The 21,306-nt window shown below is 44.5% G+C and overlaps 2 protein-coding genes across 5 annotated transcripts in view; one reads left to right on the top strand and one right to left on the bottom strand.

Annotated features, from left to right (window-relative positions):
* Positions 1 to 12,675, bottom strand: part of ABCC5 (ATP binding cassette subfamily C member 5) — a 175,963-nt gene extending 163,288 nt beyond the window's left edge. For 2 of the 4 annotated variants that reach the window (XM_064584433.1, XM_064584424.1), the window contains exon 1: positions 12,556 to 12,667. The gene's annotated coding sequence lies outside the window, so the exon portion shown is untranslated. Of the gene's footprint in view, positions 1 to 12,555 lie in introns of all 4 variants that reach the window. The other 2 variants (XM_045903264.3, XM_064584432.1) reach the window with 2 other exon arrangements.
* Positions 12,676 to 12,766: 91 nt separating this feature from the next.
* On the top strand, positions 12,767 to 21,299 carry EIF2B5 (eukaryotic translation initiation factor 2B subunit epsilon). The gene is made up of 16 exons (XM_045903263.3): positions 12,767 to 13,017; positions 14,047 to 14,171; positions 15,015 to 15,200; positions 15,294 to 15,471; positions 15,759 to 15,839; positions 16,057 to 16,134; positions 16,404 to 16,716; positions 17,766 to 17,911; positions 18,136 to 18,277; positions 18,400 to 18,501; positions 18,679 to 18,786; positions 18,973 to 19,063; positions 19,365 to 19,488; positions 20,065 to 20,190; positions 20,606 to 20,716; positions 20,870 to 21,299. Exons 1-16 carry the CDS (start codon positions 12,820 to 12,822, stop codon positions 20,927 to 20,929), a joined length of 2,169 nt encoding a protein of 722 aa, XP_045759219.1. The 5' UTR covers positions 12,767 to 12,819; the 3' UTR covers positions 20,930 to 21,299.
* Positions 21,300 to 21,306: the final 7 nt, after the last annotated feature.

Here is a 21,306-nt window from a genome sequence, read left to right as displayed (position 1 = left end):
TGTCTGAAGGAATAGGGAATCAGAGGAAAGGGAGAGAGACGGGGGTATAGCCAATTGGTGGTGCAATCAGAACACACACATTTATTAAGTTGGCCATCTTATATGGGCACAGTTTGTGGCACCCCAAGACAATTATAATAGCAACACCAAAGATTACTAATCAAAGGTCATCATAACAAATATAACAATGAAAAAGCTTGAGGGCTCCTGAGTGGCTCAGTTGGTTAAGCGACTGCCTTCGGCTCAGGTCATGATCCTGGAGTCCCAGGATCGAGTCCCGCATCGGGCTCCCTGCTCAGCAGGGAGTCTGCTTCTCCCTCTAACCCTCCCCCCTCTCATGTGCTCTGTCTCTCTCATTCTCTCTCTCTCAAATAAATAAATAAAATCTTTAAAAAAAAAAGCTTGAAATATTGAGAGAATTACCAAAATGTGACAGAGACAAAAAGTGAGCAAATGCTAATTTGAAAAACAGCACTGACAGACTTGTTCGATGTAGGGTTGCCACGAATCTTCAATTTGTAAAAAAACAAAATCTGTGAATTGCAATAAAGCTAAGTGCAATAAAATGAAGTATAACTGTAAATGAGTTCAGCAAGATTATAGGCTACAAAATCAATATACAAAAAGCATTATATTTATATACATTAGCAATAAATAACCTGAAAATAAAATTAGGAATCATAAAAAATAGGATATTTAGGAATAGACCTAACAAAAGAAGGATGAGACTTATATTTTGAAAACTACAAAACACTGCTGAAAAAATTAAAGAGGATCTAAATAAATGGAAACATACATCATGTTCTAGATTTGGAAAACTTAATATTGTGAAGATGGCCATATTTCCCAAATTAACCTACAAATTCAACAAAATCCTTATCAAAATCCTAGCTGCCTTTTCTGTAGAAATTGACAAGCTGATTCTAAAATTCATATGGAGGGGCGCCTGGGTGGCTCAGTCGTTAAGCGTCTGCCTTCGGCTCAGGTCATGATCCCAGGGTCCTGGGATCGAGCCCCGCATCGGGCTCCCTGCTGGGGGGGAGGCCTGCTTCTCCCTCTCCCACTCCCCCTGCTTGTGTTCCCTCTCTCGCTGTACCTCTCTCTGTCAAATAAATAAAATCTTTAAAAAAAATAAAAATAAATAAAAATAAATAAAATTCATATGGAAATGCAAGAGACTCAGAATAGCCAAAATAATCATGGAAGAGAACACAGTTGGTAGTCCTACACTTTCTGATTTCAAAACTTTTTAGAAACTAAAATAATCAAGATAGTGTGTTGCTGACATAAAAATAGGCATAGAGATCAATGAAATAGAATTGAGAGTTCATAAACAAACCCTAACATTTATGATTAATTTAATTTTTACAAAGGGACCAAGATAGGGGCGCCTGGGTGGCTCAGGTAGTTAAGCGGCCAGCTCTTGATTTCAGCTCAGGTCATGATCTCAGGGTCCTTGGATTGAGCCCTGTGCTTGGGTGGGGGGGGTAGGGGGCCTCTGTGCTCAGCCAGGAACCGCTTGAGGATTCTCTCCCTCTACCCCTCCCCCCACTCTCACTCTCTCTCAAATAAAAAAATAAATCTTAAAAAACAAAAAACAAAGGGACCGAAATAATTCAAAGTGGACAGTAAGGGGCGCCTGGGTGGTTCAGTCAGTTAAGCGTCTGCTTTCAGGGGCGCCTGGGTGGCTCAGTCGTTAAGCGTCTGTCCTGGGATTGAGCCCCGCATGGGGCTCCCTGCTCAGCAGGAAGCCTGCTTCTCCCTCTCCCACTCCCCCTGCTTGTGTTCCCTCTCTCGCTGTGTCTCTCTCTGTCAGATAAATAAAAATCTTAAAAAAAAAAAAAGCGTCTGCCTTCAGCTCAGGTCATGATCTCAGGGTCTTGGGATGGAGCCCCCCCCATCAAGCTCCCTGCTCTGCAGGGAGCCTGCTTCTCCCTCTCCCTCTGCTGCTTACCCTGCTTATGCACTCTCCCTCTCAAATAAATAAAATCTTTAAAAAAAAAAAAAAAAAACCAAAGTGGACAAACAATAATTTTTCCAGCAAATGGTGGTGGAACAACTAGATTTCAATATGCAAAAGAATGACTTTGGATCCCCAACTCACACCATACACAAAAATTAACTCAGGGGTGCCTGGGAGGTTCAGTCAGTTAAGCCATTAAGCATCTGCCTTCGGCTCAAGTCATGATCCCAGAGTCCTGGACTCAACAAGCCCCTGGTCCAGCTCCCTGCTCAGCAGGGAATCTGCTTCTCCCTCTTCCTCTGACCCTCCCCACTGCTCCTGCTCTTGCTCACACTCTCTCTTTCTCTCGAATGAATTAAAAAAAAAAAAAAAACTTTAAAAAGATTAACTCAGGGGCGCCTGGGTGGCTCAGTGGGCTAAGCGTCTGCCTTTGGCTCGGGTCTTGATCCCAGGGTCCAGGGATTGAGCCCGGAGTTAGCTCCCTGCTCAGCAGGGAGTCTGTTTCTCCCTCTCCTTCCTGCTCGTGCTCTCTCTCGCTATCTCTGTGACTCTCTCTCAAATAAATAAAATCTTAAAAATAAAATTTTTTTTTAATTAACTCAAAGTATATCACAGACTAAAAGTAAAAACTTAAACTCTTAGAAAAACACATAGAGGGGCACCTGGGTGGTTCTGCCTTCAGCTCTGGTCATGATCCCAGGGTCCTGGGATCTAGCCCCATGTCCTTGGGCTCCCTGCTCAGCAGGGAGTCTGCTTCTCCCGCTCCCTTTGCCCCTCCCCCTGCTTGTGTTCTCTTGCTCACTTTCTCGCTTTCTCAAATAAATAAAATCTTAAAAAAAAAACTGCTTGTTTCTTTCCTTTTGCCTCCTTTCTGTTACAAATCCTCATCTCTTCTCAGGCAGATGCAGGCCTCAAACCAACTATGTTGATGTCATGTATTCAGAAAGATAGAGAAAAAAAGCACATTACTGGCTCTTAAAATATTATCTACAATTAAACTAATATTATGACACAAAGTTTGAGGCAGTGATTCTCAATTTTGGGGTTACAGATTCAGGGAACCAACCAGGGTTGACAAATACACAAAGATTGTAGATGGAATAAACAGTATCATATATATGTATATGATCATATGTCATAGGATATACACAGAATATATATATGTTTGTATAACTATTTTCAGAGGTGTTTTTAATTTCCAAATATATGGAGTTTTCTTAATTATCTTCATGTTATTGATTTCTAACTTAATTACACTGTGGTTAGAAACATGCTTTGCGTTGTTGTGAGTTCAAGCCCCACATTAGGCTTAGAGTTTACATTAAAAAAAAAAAAAAGGCTTTTCTATGGGGTGCCTGGCTGGCTCGGTTGGAAGAGCATGTGACTCTTAATCTTGGGGTTGTGAGTTTGAGCCCCACATTGGGTGTAAAGATTACTTAAATAAATAAAACTTAAAAAAAAAAGGAAAAAGAAAACTTGCTTTGTGTCAAATTTTAATGTACACATGAATCCTCCGGGGATCTTGTCAAAATGCAGATTTTGACCCAGGAGATTTGGAGGGAGGCCTGAATTTTTACAGTTTTTTTTTTTTTTTTTTTTTTTTTTTTTTTTTTTTTTTTTTAAGTAGGCTCCATGCCCAGGGTGGGCCTCAGACTCAGGACCTTGAGATCAAGAGTCACACGGTCTACCAACTGAGCTAGCCAGGTGCTGCTGAGCTTATACATTCCTTTTTTTTTTTTTTTTAAGCTTATACATTTCTAACAGGCTTTCATGTGATACTGATGTTGCTCAAAGGACCATAATTTTCATGGAAAGGGTCTGTATAACACCAATTCCTTGATATCTGTTGAGATTTGCTTTATGTGTGATTAATGCTCACAAACATTCCACAGGCATCTGGAAATAATGTGTATTATTGGGGCGCCTGGGTGGCTCAGTCGGTTGAATGTCTGCCTTCAGCTTGGGTCATGATCCCAGGATCCTGGGATCGAGCCCTGCATTGGGCTCCCAGCTCAGTGGGGAGCCTTCTTCTCCCTCTCCCTCTGCCTGCCTCTCCCCCTGCTTGTGCTCTCTCTCTCTGTCAAAATAAATAAATATTTATTTAAAAATAATAATGTGTATTAGTCACTTATTGAATGGTCATCTGTATATATCTATTCAATATGGTTAATTGTGATATTCAAGTCTTCTGTATCCTTATTCATTTATCTTTTTGATCTACCAAATACTGAGAGCTTTATTTAAAATCTTTTACTACAAGGGTGGATTTGTCAATTATTTCTTGTTGTTTTGTCAGTTTTTACTTCATAGGCTTTGAAGCTTCATTTTTAGGTGCACAGAATTTGAAACATTTTATCTTCTGGCAAATTAAAGCTTTATCATTACAAGGTGACCATTTTAATTTCTAGTAAAATTTACCAACAGATTTGTTTTGAATAGTATTTGCCTGGTGTATCTTTTTTCATCTTTTTACTTTCAGCATTTCTGAGTCCTTATGTTTAGGTATGTTGATTGTAAACAGCATTTTGTTGAATTTTAGTTTTTGATCCAGTTTTTACATGAATAATAGTATCTTAGAATGTCTGAACTCTAATCATCACCTTCCTGACTTATATGTATAATTTAGCACTTTCTTTTTTTAACCCCCTCAATTTAGATATTAATATTATTTTATATCATCAATATTTGTTTAGATTTACTTACACATTTACAATTTTTTTTACTAGATCTTCCACTCTGCATCTCAGGCCTTTGTTCTGGAATTTTCTCCTTCTGCTTGAGGTATATCTTTTAACAGTGCTATTCAATATGCTGTTCCAAATGGTGGAAATAATCAGTATCTGCATTGTCCAATATACAAGCTGCCGGCCACATATGATTATTGATCACTTGAAATGTGGCAAATGTGACTCATTACTGAATTTTTTATAATTTTAATTTAAATAGCCATATGTGGCTAGTGGCTATTGCCCTGGACAGTAGAACTTAAGAAGTTCCATTAAAAATGGTCTTTTGTTGATTAATGGTATGTTTTTGTTGATCTGAAAATGTATGTATTTCACCCTTGTTCCTGAAAGATAATTTCTCTGGGAAGGGAATTCTAGGTTGACAATATTTTCTCTTAACACTTTAAAGATGTTATGCTAGGGGGCACCTGCATGGCTCAGTCGTTGAGCCCCACATTGGGTGTAAAGATTACTTAAATAAATAAAACTTAAAAAAAAAAAAAAGGAAAAGAAAACTTGCTTTGTGTCAAATTTTAATGTACACATGAATCCTCCGGGGATCTTGTCAAAATGCAGATTTTGACCCAGGAGATTTGGAGGGAGGCCTGAATTTTTACAGTTTTTTGTTTGTTTGTTTGTTTTAAGTAGGTTCCATGCCTTCGGCTGGGGTCAAGATCCCAGGGTCCTGGGATTGAGCCCCGCATCAGGCTCCCTGCCCCACATGCATCAGGCTTCCTGCCCTGCATGCATCAGGCTCCCTGCTGGGCGGGAGGCCTGCTTCTCCCTCTCCCACTCCCCCTGCTTGTGTTCCCTCTCTTGCTGTGTCTCTCTGTCAAATAAATAAATAAAATCTTAAAAAAAAAAAAGTGTTATGCTGGGGCACCTGGGTGGCTTAGTCAGTTAAATGTCTGCCTTCGGCTCAGGTCATGATCCTGGGGTCCTGGGATCGAGCCCTGCATAGGGCTCCCTGCTCCATGGAGAACCTGCTTCTCCTTCTCCCTTTGCCTGCCGCTCCCCCTGCTTGTGCTCGCTCTCTCTCTGTGTCAAATAAATAAATAAAATCTTCTAAAAAGTAGAATAAAATAAACTAAAGATGTTATGCTATTTTCTGGCTTCCATTTGTGCTCTAGTGAAGTCAATCTAATTTTTGTTCCCCTTTAGATAATATATATTTTCTCTCTGACTGCCTTTAATTTTTTTTTTTGTCTTTGGTGTTTTGCAGTTCTACCACCAGTAAGTGCCACAGTGTTGCTAACATCCTCTGGCCCACCAGACTCAGGATCTCCTTCTTGTCCAGGTATTAAGGAACCTCTGGTTATTTCTCCAGGTAGGCTCTTAATTTTTCTTTTTTAAAGATTTCATTTATTTATTTGACAGAAAGAGACACAATGGGAGAGGGAACTCAAGCAAGGGGAGTGGGAGAAGGAGAAGCAGGCTTCCCGCTGAGCAGGGAGCCCGATGCAGGGCTCGATCCCAGGACCCTGGGATCATGACCTGAGCTGAAGGCAGACGCTTAACGACTGAGCCACCCAGGCACCCCTCCGGGTAGGCTCTTTAGGAGGGAGTTACCACAGCAGAACCACAGGCACCTAGTGACCTGCCTCTGTGGTAACCAAACATTTCAGTTTTCCAAGGACTGAGAGTTTCCTTGAGTCCAGGATGCAGGAATTTCAGTGCTAAAATTGGGATAGTCCTGGACAACAGGGACAGTTGGTCACCCTACCTGCTTCCTCTCCTTCACACCACAGCCCTCCGCCTCCAGGAGCACACATGTCCCTTGGCGGGGGACTGAATAAAGAGCATGTCAGGTATAGTGTCACACTGTTCCTACAATCCCTGCTCCACCAAGATTCAAGACTCTGATAATCAAGCTGATCTATTAACCATACTTTTTTTCTCTTGGCAATGCTGTCTCAGGAACCCTATAGGCTCTCTCCCCATCCACAAAGCTCAAGCCATCTTCAAGAAAACTGGTCTCAGGGGCGCCTGGGTGGCTCAGTAGGTTAGGCAGCTGCCTTCTGCTCGGGTCATGATCCCAGTGTCCTGGGATCGGGTCCCGCATGGGGCTCCCTGCTCAGTGGGGAACCCGCTTCTCCCTGCTTGTGCTCTCTCTCTGTCAAATAAATAAAATCTTAAAAAAAAAAAGGTACCTAAAGAAGTCTAAGGTAATTGCAGAATAGGTTGGTGCACAACACAGCAATGACCTCTAGGGGGTGGTGGTGCCCAACTCTAGCATCTTATCAAGGCCCAGCCCAAGTATTTTATGTCAATGACTATTTTCCCTTTTTTCCCCTCCCTTCTTCTCTACCCTTAAGTTTTTTTTAAAGATTTATTTATTTGTTTGTTTTAGAGAGAGAGCCCGCGTGCACACGCAAGCAGGGGTGGGGGAGGGGGGAGGGGCGGAGGGAGGGAGAGAGGGAGAGAGAGAGAGAGAAGCAGACTCCCGGCTGAGTGTGGAGCCCAACACAGGGCTCAATCTCACACCTAGAGACCACAACTTGAGCAGATATCAAGAGCCAGATGCTTACCATTAAGCCACCCAGGCACTTATTCCCTTAAATTTTTGAGTGAAGTTTCTTTTGAATAATCCCAGTCTGTTTTGTCTGAACTATAGAAGGTTTAGAGGATATTTTTTCCTCAACTCTCAGCTTGGAAGACAAAGAGGATTGTTATACCTATAGAAACTAGTTTTATCACTGAAAGTGATAGTGAAGATTCCAGGGAGGGAAAAAAAAAGAAGAATGGGAGAGAACTCAGACCTTTAGTTATTCTGTCATTTCCTAAGCTAGGACATGAACAGTAAAAACCTCAGCTATAACATATTTAGAACCCTCAACTTTCAGAACAACAACTCCAGATCCAAAAGTAACTAGAAAAATAAACAACACTTGTGGCAGTGAACACTCGGCTCTAATTACTAAGCCACAAGTAAGCCCAGCTGAGAAGAACAAAAGGCTCTAAGATTTACTGTCAAAGTATTCTGATCCACCAGCTTGAAGCATGCAATTACCAGAGTCCTGACTCTTTTTTTTTTTAAGATTTTATTTATTTTGGGCGCCTGGGTGGCTCAGTTGGTTGGGCGACTGCCTTCGGCTCAGGTCATGATCCCAGAGTCCCAGGATCGAGTCCCGCATTGGGCTCCCTGCTCGGGGAGGAGCCTGCTTCTCCCTCTGACCCTCCCCCACTCATGTACTCGCTCTCTCAAATAAATAAATAAATCTTTAAAAAAAAAGATTTTATTTATTTTTTGACAGAGAGAGAGACAGCGAGAGAGGGAACACAAGCAGGGAGGAGTGGGAGAGGGAGAAGCAGGCTCCCCGCCGAGCAGGGAGCCCGATGCGGGGCTCGATTCCAGGACCCTGGGATCATGACCTGAGTCGAAGGCAGACGCTTAACAACCGAGCCACCCAGGTGCCCCTAGAGTCCTGACTCTTTAGTAATGCCTAGAAACGGCCAGCTCTTGTGCATGTATCAAGGGTACCCTGCAGGGGACATATTCTACCATTATTTTGATATCTCTGTAGTAGAACCTATGGAGGGAAAAAAAAAAGTGCCATTTAGAAGTTAAAAGAAAACAGGAGAAAAAACCTCATGACATTGGATTTGGCAATGATTTCTCAGATATGACACCAAAAGTACAGGTAGCAACAACAACAACAACAACAAAAAGATAAGTTGGACTTCACCAAAGTAAAAACTTCTGTGCATCAAAGGACATTATCAACAGAGTGAAAAGGCAACCCATGGAAATGGAGAAAATATTTGCAAATAATATATCTGATAAGAGATTGATATCCAGAATATATAAAGAACTCCTACAACTTAAAAAAAAAATTAAAAATGGTCAAATAGGGCGCCTGGGTGGCTCAGTTGGTTAAGCGACTGCCTTCGGCTCAGGTCATGATCCTGGAGTCCCGGGATCGAGTCCCGCATCGGGCTCCCTGCTCAGCGGGGAGTCTGCTTCTTCCTCTGACCCTCTTCCCTCTCATGCTCTCTCTCAAATAAATAAATAAAATCTTTAAAAAAAAAAAAAAAAGGTCAAATAGACCATTTCTCCAAAGATACACAATAGACTTCAATAGACCAGAATGCTGGTTGCCAGAGCTGAGGGAATGAGGAGCTATTGTTTAATGAGTACAGAGCTTTAGTTCTGCAGCTCATGAAAAGAGCTCCATGGATGGGCGGTGGTGACAGTAGCACAACAATGAGAATGTCCTTAACACTACTGAACTGTGTACTTAAAAATGGTTAAGACTGGAAATTTTGTGTTGTATTTTACCACAATTAAAAAACAAACCAGGGCGCCTGGGTGGCTCAGTTGGTTAAGCGACTGCCTTCGGCTCAGGTCATGATCCTGGAGTCCCTGGATCGAGTCCCGCATCGGGCTACCTGCTCAGTGGGGGGTCTGTTTCTCCCTCTTACCCTCCCCCCTCTTGTGCTCTCTCTCCCGCAAACAAAAAACAAAACAAAACAAAAGAATGTTAGGCAAGCGGGCGCCTGGGTGGCTCAGTCGGTTAAGCAACTGCCTTCGGCTCAGCTCATGATCCTGGAGTCCCGGGATCGAGTCCCGCATGGGGCTCCCTGCTCAGCAGGAAGTCTGCTTGTCCCTCTGACCCTCCCCCCTCTCATGCTCTCTCTCTCTCATTCTCTCTGTCAAATAAATAAATAAAATCTTTAAAAAAAAAAAAAAACAACCAAAAAACCCTACAAGCCTCAGCTTGGGAGAGCCTGAAATTACTTTTATTTATTTGCTCAAAGTTGTCTCATCAGACTCTCACTTACTGACTAGCAACAACCCATCATTCATTCAGCAAATATTTATTGAGCATGTGCCATGTGCCAAGTATCCTTCTAGACACCTGGGATACAGTAGTGAATAAAACAGATGGAAAGCCCTGATTTTCACAGAACTTACATTCTAAACTGATTGATATTCAAGACCCATTTTGAAACTTTAACGCTGATATATTAATTTACAAAAAGAACCAGAACTGATAGTTGACCAAAGAAATACAAATGGTCTTTTAACATGTGAAAAGATGTTCAACATTTCTCAAAATAAGGGAAATGAAAACTAAAAGTGCACTTCTTTTCCTCTATGGATTGGCAGAAACTCCGAATTGTTGACAACATACTGTTGATGAGGCTGTAGGGAAACGTACTCCCATATATTGCTGTTGTAAGGACAAAAAGACACATTTTCCATGGATAGCAATTACATAATAATTAAACATTTAAGCCTCAGAAGGCTTCCCAGTGAGTTCAAGAGCGTTATCATTTGCCATGGGAATTGTATCCAGTTTGAACCAGTCACTCTCCTTTAAGAATGAATTCTAAGAAATGAATGCAATTTATAAAGATATCAATATCAAGGATGCTTGTTGCAGCATTACCTGTAATAGCAAACCTGCACACACACACACAAAAAAGTCTGAACATTTATCAACACATACTCTCTTTCAAATAAATAAATAAAATTTTTGGAAAAGAAAACAAAAGAAAAAATTTTTTAAAAACAATAACTCCCCATTTCCTTGTCCCAGTCAGCCCCTAGCAAACACAATTCTACTATCTGTTATGACTCTTCTAGGTACCTCATATAAATGGAATCATACAGTATTTGTCTTTTTGTGACTGGCTTATTTCATTTAGGATAATGTCCTCAAGGTTCATCCATGCTATAGCTTATGTCAGAATTTCCTTCCTTTTTAAGGCTGAATAACATTCCATCTTTTGTTTGTTTGTTTGTTTTGAAGGGCTGAATAACATTGTCATATGTATATCTCACATTTTGCTTATCCACTTATTCGTCAATGGATACTTGGTTTGCTTTCCATTTTTTAGCTATGGTGAATAATGATGCTATGAACACGAGTTTATAAATATCTGAGTCCCCGTTTTCACTTTTTTGCGGTATATATCCAGAAGTAGAATTGCTGAATCATATGGTAATTCTATGTTTAATCTTTTGAAGAACCACTGTCCTGTTTTCCACAGTGGCTATTCTGTTTTACATTCTCACCAACAGTGCACAAGGATTCCAATTTCTCCACATCCTCACTGACGCTTGTTATTTTCTGTTTGGTTTTGTTTTTTTTATAGTGGCCATCCCTAAGTATGTGAGGTGACATCTCATTGTACTTCTGATTTGTGATTCCCTAATGTTTAGTGATGTTGAGCATCTTTTCATGTACTTTATTGGCCATTTGTACATCTTTTTTGAGAAATGTTTATTCAAGAACTTGACTCATTTTTGTTTGGATTTTTGTTGTTGTTGAGTCGATTAATTTTGAAACAAACATTCTCTCTGAGACCCATCTGAATCCCATTAAAAACCTCATCTAGGGGCACCTGGGTGGCTCAGTCGTTAAGCGTCTGCCTTCGGCTCAGGTCATGATCCCAGGGTCCTGGCTCTGCGGGGAGTGTGCTTCTCCCTCTCCCTCTGCCCCTGCTTGTGTTCCCTCTCTCACTGTCTCTCTCTGTCAAATAAATAAATAAAATCTTTAAAAAAAAACCAACTCATCTATCCAGTTGCCTGTCTACAAAATTAGAAGGACTGGATTTATCACTCACCACCTTCCTGGGTCGCAAGAGTCATTTAAAAATGTCTAAAACTGGACCTATTTTCTATATGCTTCACCACCACCACCATCACCATCATCACCCCACCTCTGTGTGTACACGCACCCGCCAATCACTAGCCCAATTTAGTCATCCTTTTTTCTCTTTCTGCCTGTGGATTTGTAGGACAGTAGAACAGCATTCTCTTCAATGTACATAAATTCAACTGAAAACTTTTACTGAGTTGCCTTCTCTTTCCTTCTCCAGGCTAAATTTTCCAAAATCCTTAGGAAATGGTGTTTGCCCAGCGCTCTCATTCACTAGTATGGAGAAGAAATGAAAGATCTCCCTGGTCCCACGTGGAAACAACAAATCTAAGCCTTCTGAACCTCAAATCCCAACAAGCAAGGCGGGCATGGGTGGAAACAACGTTTGCAGAAACTTTGCAGGATAAGCGGATCGTGGAATTCGGGCAGTTCTGGGCAGAAAGGGCGCGCGCGGTGCCTTGCTGGAAAGCTCCTGACCTACAAATGCCGCCCGAGCTGCGTTGCCTCGCTTCCACCGAGTCCCACCGAGTCTGGCTCCTCAGCAGGCCTGGTTTTCTCCCCGCAGCCACCGCCTTCTTCCCCAACCCTCCCACATCTCCCGAGCCTACGGCTTTGCGCCTCTGTGCTCGCAGTTCCTTCCGCCTCCAAGGCTTCACTCCAGTCCCCCTCAACTCTCTGGTCACCCCAACTCCACTCTAAGACAGAGTAGGGTTTCAATAAATGCTGATAGGCCGAACGAACGAAGAAATGAAGAAATCATAACACAGTAACTTTTATCCCCGCTTAACTTGGCAGAAAGACTGGAACTACGAAGTGGGACAGATTCGGTTCCAATACCAGTTCTTCCACTTAGTAGCTGGGGGAAGTTCACCCCTCTGAGAGTTCAAGAAACCAACGAATGAATAAGACGTTCTCGCAGAAATGTGTGAAGAATTAAATGACTTAATGTTTGTATCGTCCCCTGGCCACCATCAACGCTCAACAGAATTACTACTCTCCCTACTATATCACGTTCTGTATTGAGGTAGACTGTGAGTCCCCTGGGGGAAGGGGATGTCTGAATGGGTTCCGAGCTCCCCAAGGTGCCGGGTCACATTTACGTGACTAGAATGTAGATGGAGGACTACAGTTGTTAACATGCTCCGGGCAAAGGAAGATTACATATTCCGAATGGATCTGGCTCCCTCGCAGAGACCCCAAGTCCTACCATCCCTCAAGAATCTCGGCTTGCTCGCGTACAAATGAAGGCCTACTGTACCTGCAATTCGAGTCTGTGGTCCATTGGACTCCACCCCACCCCGCGCCTCAACCCGCCGAGCCAGCCCGCGGCGCACGGTTTGCTCCTCCCAGCTCACACCTCCGCCGGTGCCCGCGCCGAGGGGACACGCCTGCGCACTGCTCTCCCCCCGTCTCCTCCCTCCTTCCCCTTTAGTCCATCGCGTTTCGAGCGCTGGGTCCTTTTTGTCCCCTACTGCGAGCGGTGTCCGTTTCCGTGCGGAAGTGGTGGCCGTGAGGGAAGAAGATGGCGGCGACTGCGCCTGGTGCGGTGGCTAATCGGGCCAACAAGCGAAGCGGCCCTGGGCCGGGAGGCGGCGGCGGCGGCGGCGGCGGCGGGGGAGCCAAAGGGACCGAGGAGGAACCGCCGCCACCCCTGCAAGCAGTTCTGGTGGCAGATAGCTTCAATCGCCGCTTCTTCCCTATCTCCAAGGACCAGCCTCGGGTGAGGGCCGCGCGCGGGAGCAGCCAGAGGGCCCGAAGGTGGCCGGGCTAGGGCAGGTTATCCTTTCGGCTGCCTAGTGAGGCGTGCTCTGGCAAATGGGCACTCGTAGTCCTGGCCACCTGAGGTTTGGAAGGCGTGCAGAGGGTTAAATGTAGAAGCAGTGCTTATGAGAAGCCTTTACGTGGGGATTCAGTGCTTCAGACGGAGGCTGTAATGCCTTTAACTGTGCAGTGGAAAAAGATCCTTGGGTGAATGGGAATAACACTTCCTTTCGCCTGCAAAAGGGTGGTCATATACCTAAAAAAAAAAAAGCAGACTGTTAACAGTCTAATCCCATAGTAACAGCCGTCTTGAATCTTGGAGGGTGTGCTTTTTTTCTTTCCAGGTTTTAATGACAGCTGGTGCCATCTGTCAAAAGGAGGACAGAGCAGGTTTAGTGGCTGGTTGCCAGCAGACCCAGTATTGTCTAGATACTGGGGAATTGGACCGAGTTAGTTTTAGGGATTGCTGGGTCACTCAGCGGTCCCCAGTTAAGTCAAAGACAGGGAGCTGCATTCAGTTCAGGAAAAATCCTAACTCCCCACTCCTCCCAAAAAACCTAAAGGTAGTTCATTTGGGACAAGTGATTGGGGTGGCCAGTCTCTGACTCCCCTTAGAAAGGTATCAAGGAAGGAAATTTTATGGGGGAAAATGACTTATCATTACTTAAGTTTCTGGAGATATGATTGATTTTTAGTATTTTCCTTTGCCAAGGTGGCCTGCTGTTCTGTAGCAGCTATGTCCCGTGCTAAGCAAGCAGATTCCATGCTTACTATTAGATTCTCACCGTAGATTCTTATGCTTAGAGGATGCCATGAACATCAAAGGCAGGGGCCTGATTACTTTTCACTTGAGAAGATAAAGTAAAACGATGGTGTTTGGAAACACTGGTAGGGAAGTGAAAATTGTGCTTAAGTGGAGGAAAGAATAGTACCTAGAGGCCCTTCGTGGATTCAAGACTTCAGACTTTTTTCATCTTCTACCTTCCAGGTCCTCTTGCCCCTGGCCAATGTGGCACTAATTGACTACACTCTGGAATTTCTGACTGCCACAGGTGTACAGGAAACCTTTGTCTTTTGTTGCTGGAAGGCTGCCCAAATCAAGGAACATTTACTGTAAGGCTCTGCAACTTTTCTTTCCATGTTTCACCATTTTTTCCACTTCCCTTAGGATGGTTATAACTAAATAAGGGGAAATTGTGAGGGGAAAAATATGTCTATTTGGATTCCATCATAAGAACTAAGGGCTTTCTCTTCACTTATCAGGAGGTGAGCAGCTAAAGTTGTAACGAAGATTAAAGAATAGCATTTGGATTTTTTCTGGATCTCACTTACAAAGTTTTGTCCCGTAGGTTTTGTTTTTATCTAATGGCTCCGGTATGCAAGTTGCAAGACTAACATCTTTGTTTTTCCACTGAGCTTCTAAATATTGAGCTCTTTCTCATCTTTGTATTCCCAGTGCCTAGCTTCGTACAAAGTACATAGTAAACACTGTTAATTAACAAATGTTTGATGAAATCTTCTTGAAAAAGAGTGAATCTCAGGATTTATGGAAGTTCAGGGAATAAAGACTAGGATATTAGCATGGTGTCCTTTAGACAGTTCCTAAGTTTGGTTTGGACTTTGATGGAGAGAAGTGGCATGGAAAGTGTGTTCCCAGGATATTTTGTATACTCTAAATCTCAGCAAGATTTTGAATTCAAATCCGTGTTGGGGGATAGGTGTCAGGGTATGGAGAAGAAATAACCATGTTTCTCTAACCCATAAAACAAGACTGGTGACACAGGATGCTGAAAACATTAATTACAGTTCATAAATCTCTTTGAAGTAGAGGATGCTGGCAGGAACCCCAAAAAGCCATAGAGAAGGGGTGTGAATGTTGAATGGATGAGAAAAATAGGGAAGCTCTACATGATCTTTATGCTTGATTTGCTCATTCTCCTCATCCCCTTCCTTTAGGAAATCCAAGTGGTGCCACCCTACATCCCTCAATGTGGTTCGAATAATTACATCAGAATTATATCGATCACTGGGGGATGTTCTCCGTGATGTTGATGCCAAGGCCTTGGTGCGCTCTGACTTCCTTCTGGTGTATGGGGACGTCGTCTCAAACATCAATATTACCAGAGCCCTGGAAGAACACAGGTCAGGATGGGAAGATGGTAGGGACAAAGGGTGTGTGACCAGCAGAGCCCTAAGACTGCTGTTTTGCTGCTCTCTCCCTCCTATACTTTATAGATTGAGGCGGAAGCTAGAAAAAAATGTATCTGTGATGACAATGATCTTCAAAGAGTCGTCCCCTAGCCACCCAACTCGTTGCCATGAGGACAATGTGGTAGTGGCTATGGATAGTGCCACAAACCGGATTCTCCATTTCCAGAAGACCCAAGGCCTTCGACGGTTTTCTTTTCCGCTGGTGTGTGGGTATCTGGGTCCTTGAGGTGGGAGAGTGACAGGCTTCAGCAGGAGACAGGTTAAAGTCCTTATACCAGGCGCCTGGGTGGCTCAGTCAGTTAAGCGTCTGCCTTCAGCTTAGGTCATGATCTCAGGGTCCTGGGATTGAGCACCACATCAGGCTCCCTGCTCGGCGGGGAGCCTACTTCTCCCTCTGCTCCTCCCCCTGTGCGCGCGCTCTCTCTCTCAAATAAATAAATAAAATCTTTTTTTTTTTTTTAAATGAAGTCCTATACCTTCTCCCCACAGAGTTTGTTCCAGGGCAATGGAGATGGAGTAGAGATTCGCTATGATTTACTGGACTGTCATATCAGCATCTGCTCTCCTCAGGTGAGCTTTTCAGGGCCAGGGTTGCACATCCAAAGAGTAGAACTCTGAGTTCCACAGTAAATAGGTGCTGTCATCCTGACTCCAATATCCCATTGGGAACCTTTTTGGGATTCTGGCCCTTGTCCAGCTATCATAGGGTCTGATAGGTCTGTAGGGACTTATTTTTGTTTCCAGAGAATAGCACTCACCTTGGCCCCACCCAACTTCCCCCCCACAGGTGCCTCAACTCTTTACAGACAACTTTGACTACCAAACTCGAGATGACTTTGTGCGAGGCCTGTTAGTGAATGAGGAGGTAAGAAGGCTCCCGGGCCTCTTTAGAAGAGGACTATGATATTATCCCATGCTGATGATAACTTTTGGTCCCCTTTTGTGTTTTATGGAGCCTTAGGATGAAGGAAAAGAGCTGCAGGAGAGAGGGAATCAGACACAAAGAAAAATTTTAGCCATTTGGCTATGACATTGAGGGGCAGAGGGGTACTTAAGGTTAAAAAGAGTTGTACCTGGGTGTGTTCTTCCTCTCTTACTTGCTTGGGCTACCTCCCTTTCCTTCTTCCCATTCAGATCCTAGGAAACCAGATCCACATGCACGTGACAACTAGGGAATATGGTGCCCGGGTCTCCAACCTGCACATGTATGCGGCAGTCTGCGCTGATGTCATCCGCCGATGGGTCTACCCTCTCACCCCAGAGGCGAACTTCACTGACAACACAACCCAGAGCTGCACTCATTCCCGGCATAACATTTACCGAGGGCCTGAGGTCAGCCTGGGCCATGGCAGCATCCTGGAGGAAAATGTGCTTCTGGGTTCTGGCACTGTCATTGGCAGCAATTGCTTTATCACCAACAGTGTCATTGGCCCCGGCTGCCACATTGGTGAGCACAGTGGGGAAGTCAGGATGGTCATTCTAGGAGCAGGAACCTGGGGTGATGGGGGGCATGTAGAGAAGGATACAAAGGGATAAGTCCCTGAGAATAAGGAACTAGAGTGGCTACCTTAATAAAGGAGGGAATGGGGATGTGAAATTTGTGGCCTTTAATATGTGGCCTGTGAGCCTCTTACTGGGTGACTCTTCACATTCCAGAGTACCCTATTCACGTTCAGGACCAAGTGGATAATTAACATGCAATAATAACATCTGTTTGGTGCATTGCAGTTTATAAAGGGCTTTGGCATACATTGTTTCATTTATCCTCACAAAAACCTTGTGAAGTAGGTATTATTTATCTCCAGTTTATAGCCAAGCAAACAGGTTCAAAGAGTTTGTCTCCCTCAGGGTCATAGGTAATGAGAGGTAGTGCTAGGACTTGAATCTAAGTATTCTAAGTCCAGTGTTCTTTTTACTCAACCATAACTGCCTGGTTGGCCTCTTGGTAACTCACTTTGGTTGTAGGAATGGGATGCTTCTAATGGAACTGTCCTTTAAAAGAACAATAAGATTCTAATTATAAAATGTACAAGAAGAGGGGTGCCTGGCTGGCTTGGTTGGTAGAGCATGCAACTCTTGATGTTGGGGTTGTGCGTTTGAGCCCACGTTGGCTGTAGAGATTACTTAAAAATAAAGTCTTTAAAAAAATTAAAGTGTACAAGAAGAGATGGGAAATTTTAGTTCTGCTTCTAGATGTGGATATGATTCTAATAAGGTTCTTGAGTTCAAAGGGGTCCCCAGATATCTTGAAGGTTCTCAGGTTCTTAAGTCCGGTATATAGTCTGTGATTGTTGTAAACCTGGTGGAGGATGGTCATGCTAAGCACTGTTCTATCCTCGGGCTGGAGTGTAGAGGGGGAGAGGGTGATTCTGGTGAATTGGGGGTGGAGTATCAGAGCTGGATGGGAACCATGCTGGTATCAGTCAGCCCTATCCTCCAGGAATGGCCCTGGTCTGGAACCCTGAGTCACCAGGAGTACTTCCTGTTCTGAGCCAGGTGATAACGTGGTGCTGGACCAGGCCTACCTGTGGCGGGGTGTCCGAGTGGCTGCTGGAGCACAGATCCATCAGTCTCTGCTCTGTGACAATGCTGAAGTCAAGGAACAAGTTACACTGAAGCCACGCTGTGTCCTCACTTCCCAGGTGAGACCTGCTCCATACTGCACAAAGACCCCAAACTGAGTGGTGGTCATGCTGAGCCAGAGGGGCCTTATGTCCACCCATGATCCAGCCTGAATTGAGAGTCCAAATCCAGTGGATTCATTTGTCTTCTAGTTAGCTTAGTAAAAATCACTCTCGTTGTCAGGATGTACCTTTCCCCAACACACTAATGAAGCTGTGTCACCCACTCTTTTTGTGTCCGCTAGGTGGTGGTGGGCCCAAACATCACGCTGCCTGAGGGCTCGGTGATCTCTTTGTACCCTCCAGATGCAGAGGAAGATGAGGATGATGGCCAGTTCAGTGACGATTCTGGGGCTAACCAAGAAAAGGAGAAAGTGAAGCTGAAAGGTGTGAGGCTAATTAGGTGTGGGGCATCTGTGTGTCTCTCTGCCCCATGGGAAAACCAGTGTTTCTTCCTGGAGGGATTGTGCTTCTCCTATGCGTTCACTAAAGATCACTGCCTTTTCCAGGTTACAATCCAGCAGAAGTCGGAGTTGCTGGCCAGGGCTACCTCTGGAGAGCTGCAGACATAAATGTGGAGGACGAAGAGGAACTACGGCAGAATCTGTGGGGTGAGCGAGGCCTTATTCCTGTCACCCCCCCTTCCCAGGTCAGAATATTCTGATGAAAAGTGAACACTTCAGAATCCGCCTACTCGTTCATTACTTTATACATTCAGATAGGACAGATATATTCCTCTTTGTCAACAGCTCTTACTTTTCTTTTTTCTCACCCTTATGGGTTCTCAGGACTCACGATCAACGTGGAAGAAGAGAGTGAAACTGAAAGTGAGCAGAGTGTGGATTCCGAGGAGCTAGATAGCCGAGCAGGCTCCCCACAGATGGATGACATCAAAGGTGATTGGCCAGGGGAGCAGTGTGCTGGGACAAAAGAAGAAAACCGCCGAGTTTGTTCTTTGTCTGGATCAACTAGCCAAAGACTTGTGTTTCTCCCAGAAGGGTTTGGTATAAAGTCAGGACTAGAGAACTTAAAGCATTCTGGAGTGTTACTGGTTCATGAACTTACTCGTGCTCTGATTTCAGTGTTCCAGAATGAAGTCCTGGGAACACTACAGCGGGGCAAGGAAGAGAACATTTCTTGTGACAATCTAGTCCTAGAGATCAACTCTCTCAAGTAAGACCAGCCCTCCCTCTTTCTTCTCTCCTCCGGGTAATCCCAGGCAGGTAGAGGTTCTCTCCTATTCCTTTCCCAAATAGGAACTGATTCCCTCAGCATCCCAAATGGACAATGCCAGTAGCATTAGGAGCAAGGAGAGCATTAGGTTCCAGCCTCAGCACAGACTTTCCCCTGCCAAAGCCCTCCTCTTGCATGTGGTTCCAGCCGACTTTTCCCCCAGTGTCCTGCCAAAGTCATAATCCTACAGCAGGCTAAAAGGGCCAGTGAAGACCCTGGTGTCACCTCCATCTCCCCACAGGTATGCCTACAACATAAGCCTAAAAGAGGTGATGCAGGTACTGAGCCACGTGGTCCTGGAGTTCCCCCTGCAACAAACGGATTCCCTGCTGGACCCAAACCGTTACGGTGCCCTGCTGCTTCCCGTGAGCAAAGATCGGGGCTGGGTACAAGGGACTGGGTGGAGGCATATCCACGTCCTTGCCATGTTTCACTTTAAAGGAAATAGGGAGTAGAAGGTCTTATTGTGGAATATGTGTTACTTGTGGTTCCTTTCTCCTTGCCTTTGGATGCAGATTGGGTACTAGAGCAAACTTGGCTGGTCCAGAGAAGTCAAGTTAGGTTCAATACTGAGTGCTCTTTGAGACTCCAGGATTCAGACCATACTAGACCCCAAAGGTATGCCCAGAATAGACCTGGACTTTTATATTCTCTGACTGAAATGATTTGACCCAGAATGAGATCCTTTAGGCTGGTAATAGGTATTTTGAGGCAGCCTATAGCATCTGACCCCCTTTCACTTTCCCTGGGAAATCTTTTCTTTTTTGCCAGCCCTGACTGCCAGGGTTGACATGATTCCTCAGGCCTGTATCATCTCCCTCTTGTTTTCTCATATCCTGAAAGTCCCATGTTTTCAGTATTGACTTTCTTTGCTATCCGGGTATAGGTGCATGCTTAGGAATATATTGCAGCTCCTTGCTCCCTTCTCCTTTCTTCCATAGCTGCTCAAGTCCTGGAGCCCTGTTTTTAGGAACTACATAAAGCGTGCAGCTGATCATTTGGAAGCATTGGCAGCCATTGAGGACTTCTTCCTGGAGCATGAAGCTCTTAGTACTTCCATGGCCAAGGTGAATACCACCTCGCCCAAGTCCTGGATTTGCTTGGAAACAGGTCTTTGGCTACCTCCATGGAGACACAAAACAGGCCGACATGAATCCAGTATAGGATTTGATTAATAGCACCGTTCCACCCCTATTATTGTGCTGATTGCTGGGATAGTACAGCTGGGAGCCAGGCTAGTAAGGCAACCATTTGGGGATTATCCTGGCGACCCAGCACTAGTTCCAGAAATTATACCTGTCCCAGTAGCAGAGTGAAAAGCTCATTTTTGTCTCTTTTAAAAGCAACTGCTTGGTGTTTTAAAGGAAGCTGACAGTCTGGTAGAGAGAGGTGCTAAGATCTTGCCTCCTCTTCCTTTGTTATCTATTATATCTTGCTGGATTCTGCAAGGTCCCTGAGAGCTCTCCTTTTGGCCTTGTGCAGGTACTCATGGCTTTCTACCAGCTGGAGATCCTGGCTGAGGAAACAATCCTGAGCTGGTTCAGCCAAAAGGATGTGACTGACAAGGGCCAGCAATTGCGCAAGAACCAACAGGTGAGTCAGGCCGCCCTCCTGTCACCACGGTGGTTCTCTGGTCCCCTGGCTCTTGGCCACAGACTCCAGAGTGATTGGTCCCTGGGACTCTGTGGCTGTTAAAGATGTTTATATGCCCCTCCCTCAGTAGCTCTCCACTCTGCTTCCTTACAGCTGCAGAGGTTCATCCAGTGGCTAAAAGAAGCAGAAGAGGAGTCATCAGAAGATGACTGAAGTTGCACTGCCTGCTTCTGTGGGTGTGGTTGATAGCCCTCCTGGCTTCTGGGCCAGAGCAAATGAGAAGCTAGTTGCAGAAGGATGAGTGACCGCCATCCAAGCAGAGACTTAAAGGAGCAGACGCTGGAACTACAGTATTCTTCCCACCGCCAGCAACCACGTGCCTCCCATCCTGACCGCAGAGTTGGGAAAAGGGAAGTTGGGCTGGAACAGAGCTCTGCCCAAGGAGGAGCAAAGCAGGCCCTGCAGTTAGAGGAAGCCCAGGGGAACACTTTTGTGCTCTGGCTTTCTCAGGGAACAGCAGAGAGCAGCTGGCCCTTTCTGCTGCTTGTATTTGTTAATATTAAAAAAGAGAGAGAGGGGTGTATTTGGTT

Source organism: Mirounga angustirostris, unplaced genomic scaffold (genome assembly GCF_029215605.1).
Source record: "Mirounga angustirostris isolate CCGP_5_RB_7025 unplaced genomic scaffold, mMirAng1.0.hap1 SCAF_1, whole genome shotgun sequence".
NCBI classification, from domain to species: Eukaryota; Metazoa; Chordata; class Mammalia; order Carnivora; family Phocidae; genus Mirounga; species Mirounga angustirostris.
This window is presented reverse-complemented; position numbering and strand designations above follow the sequence as displayed.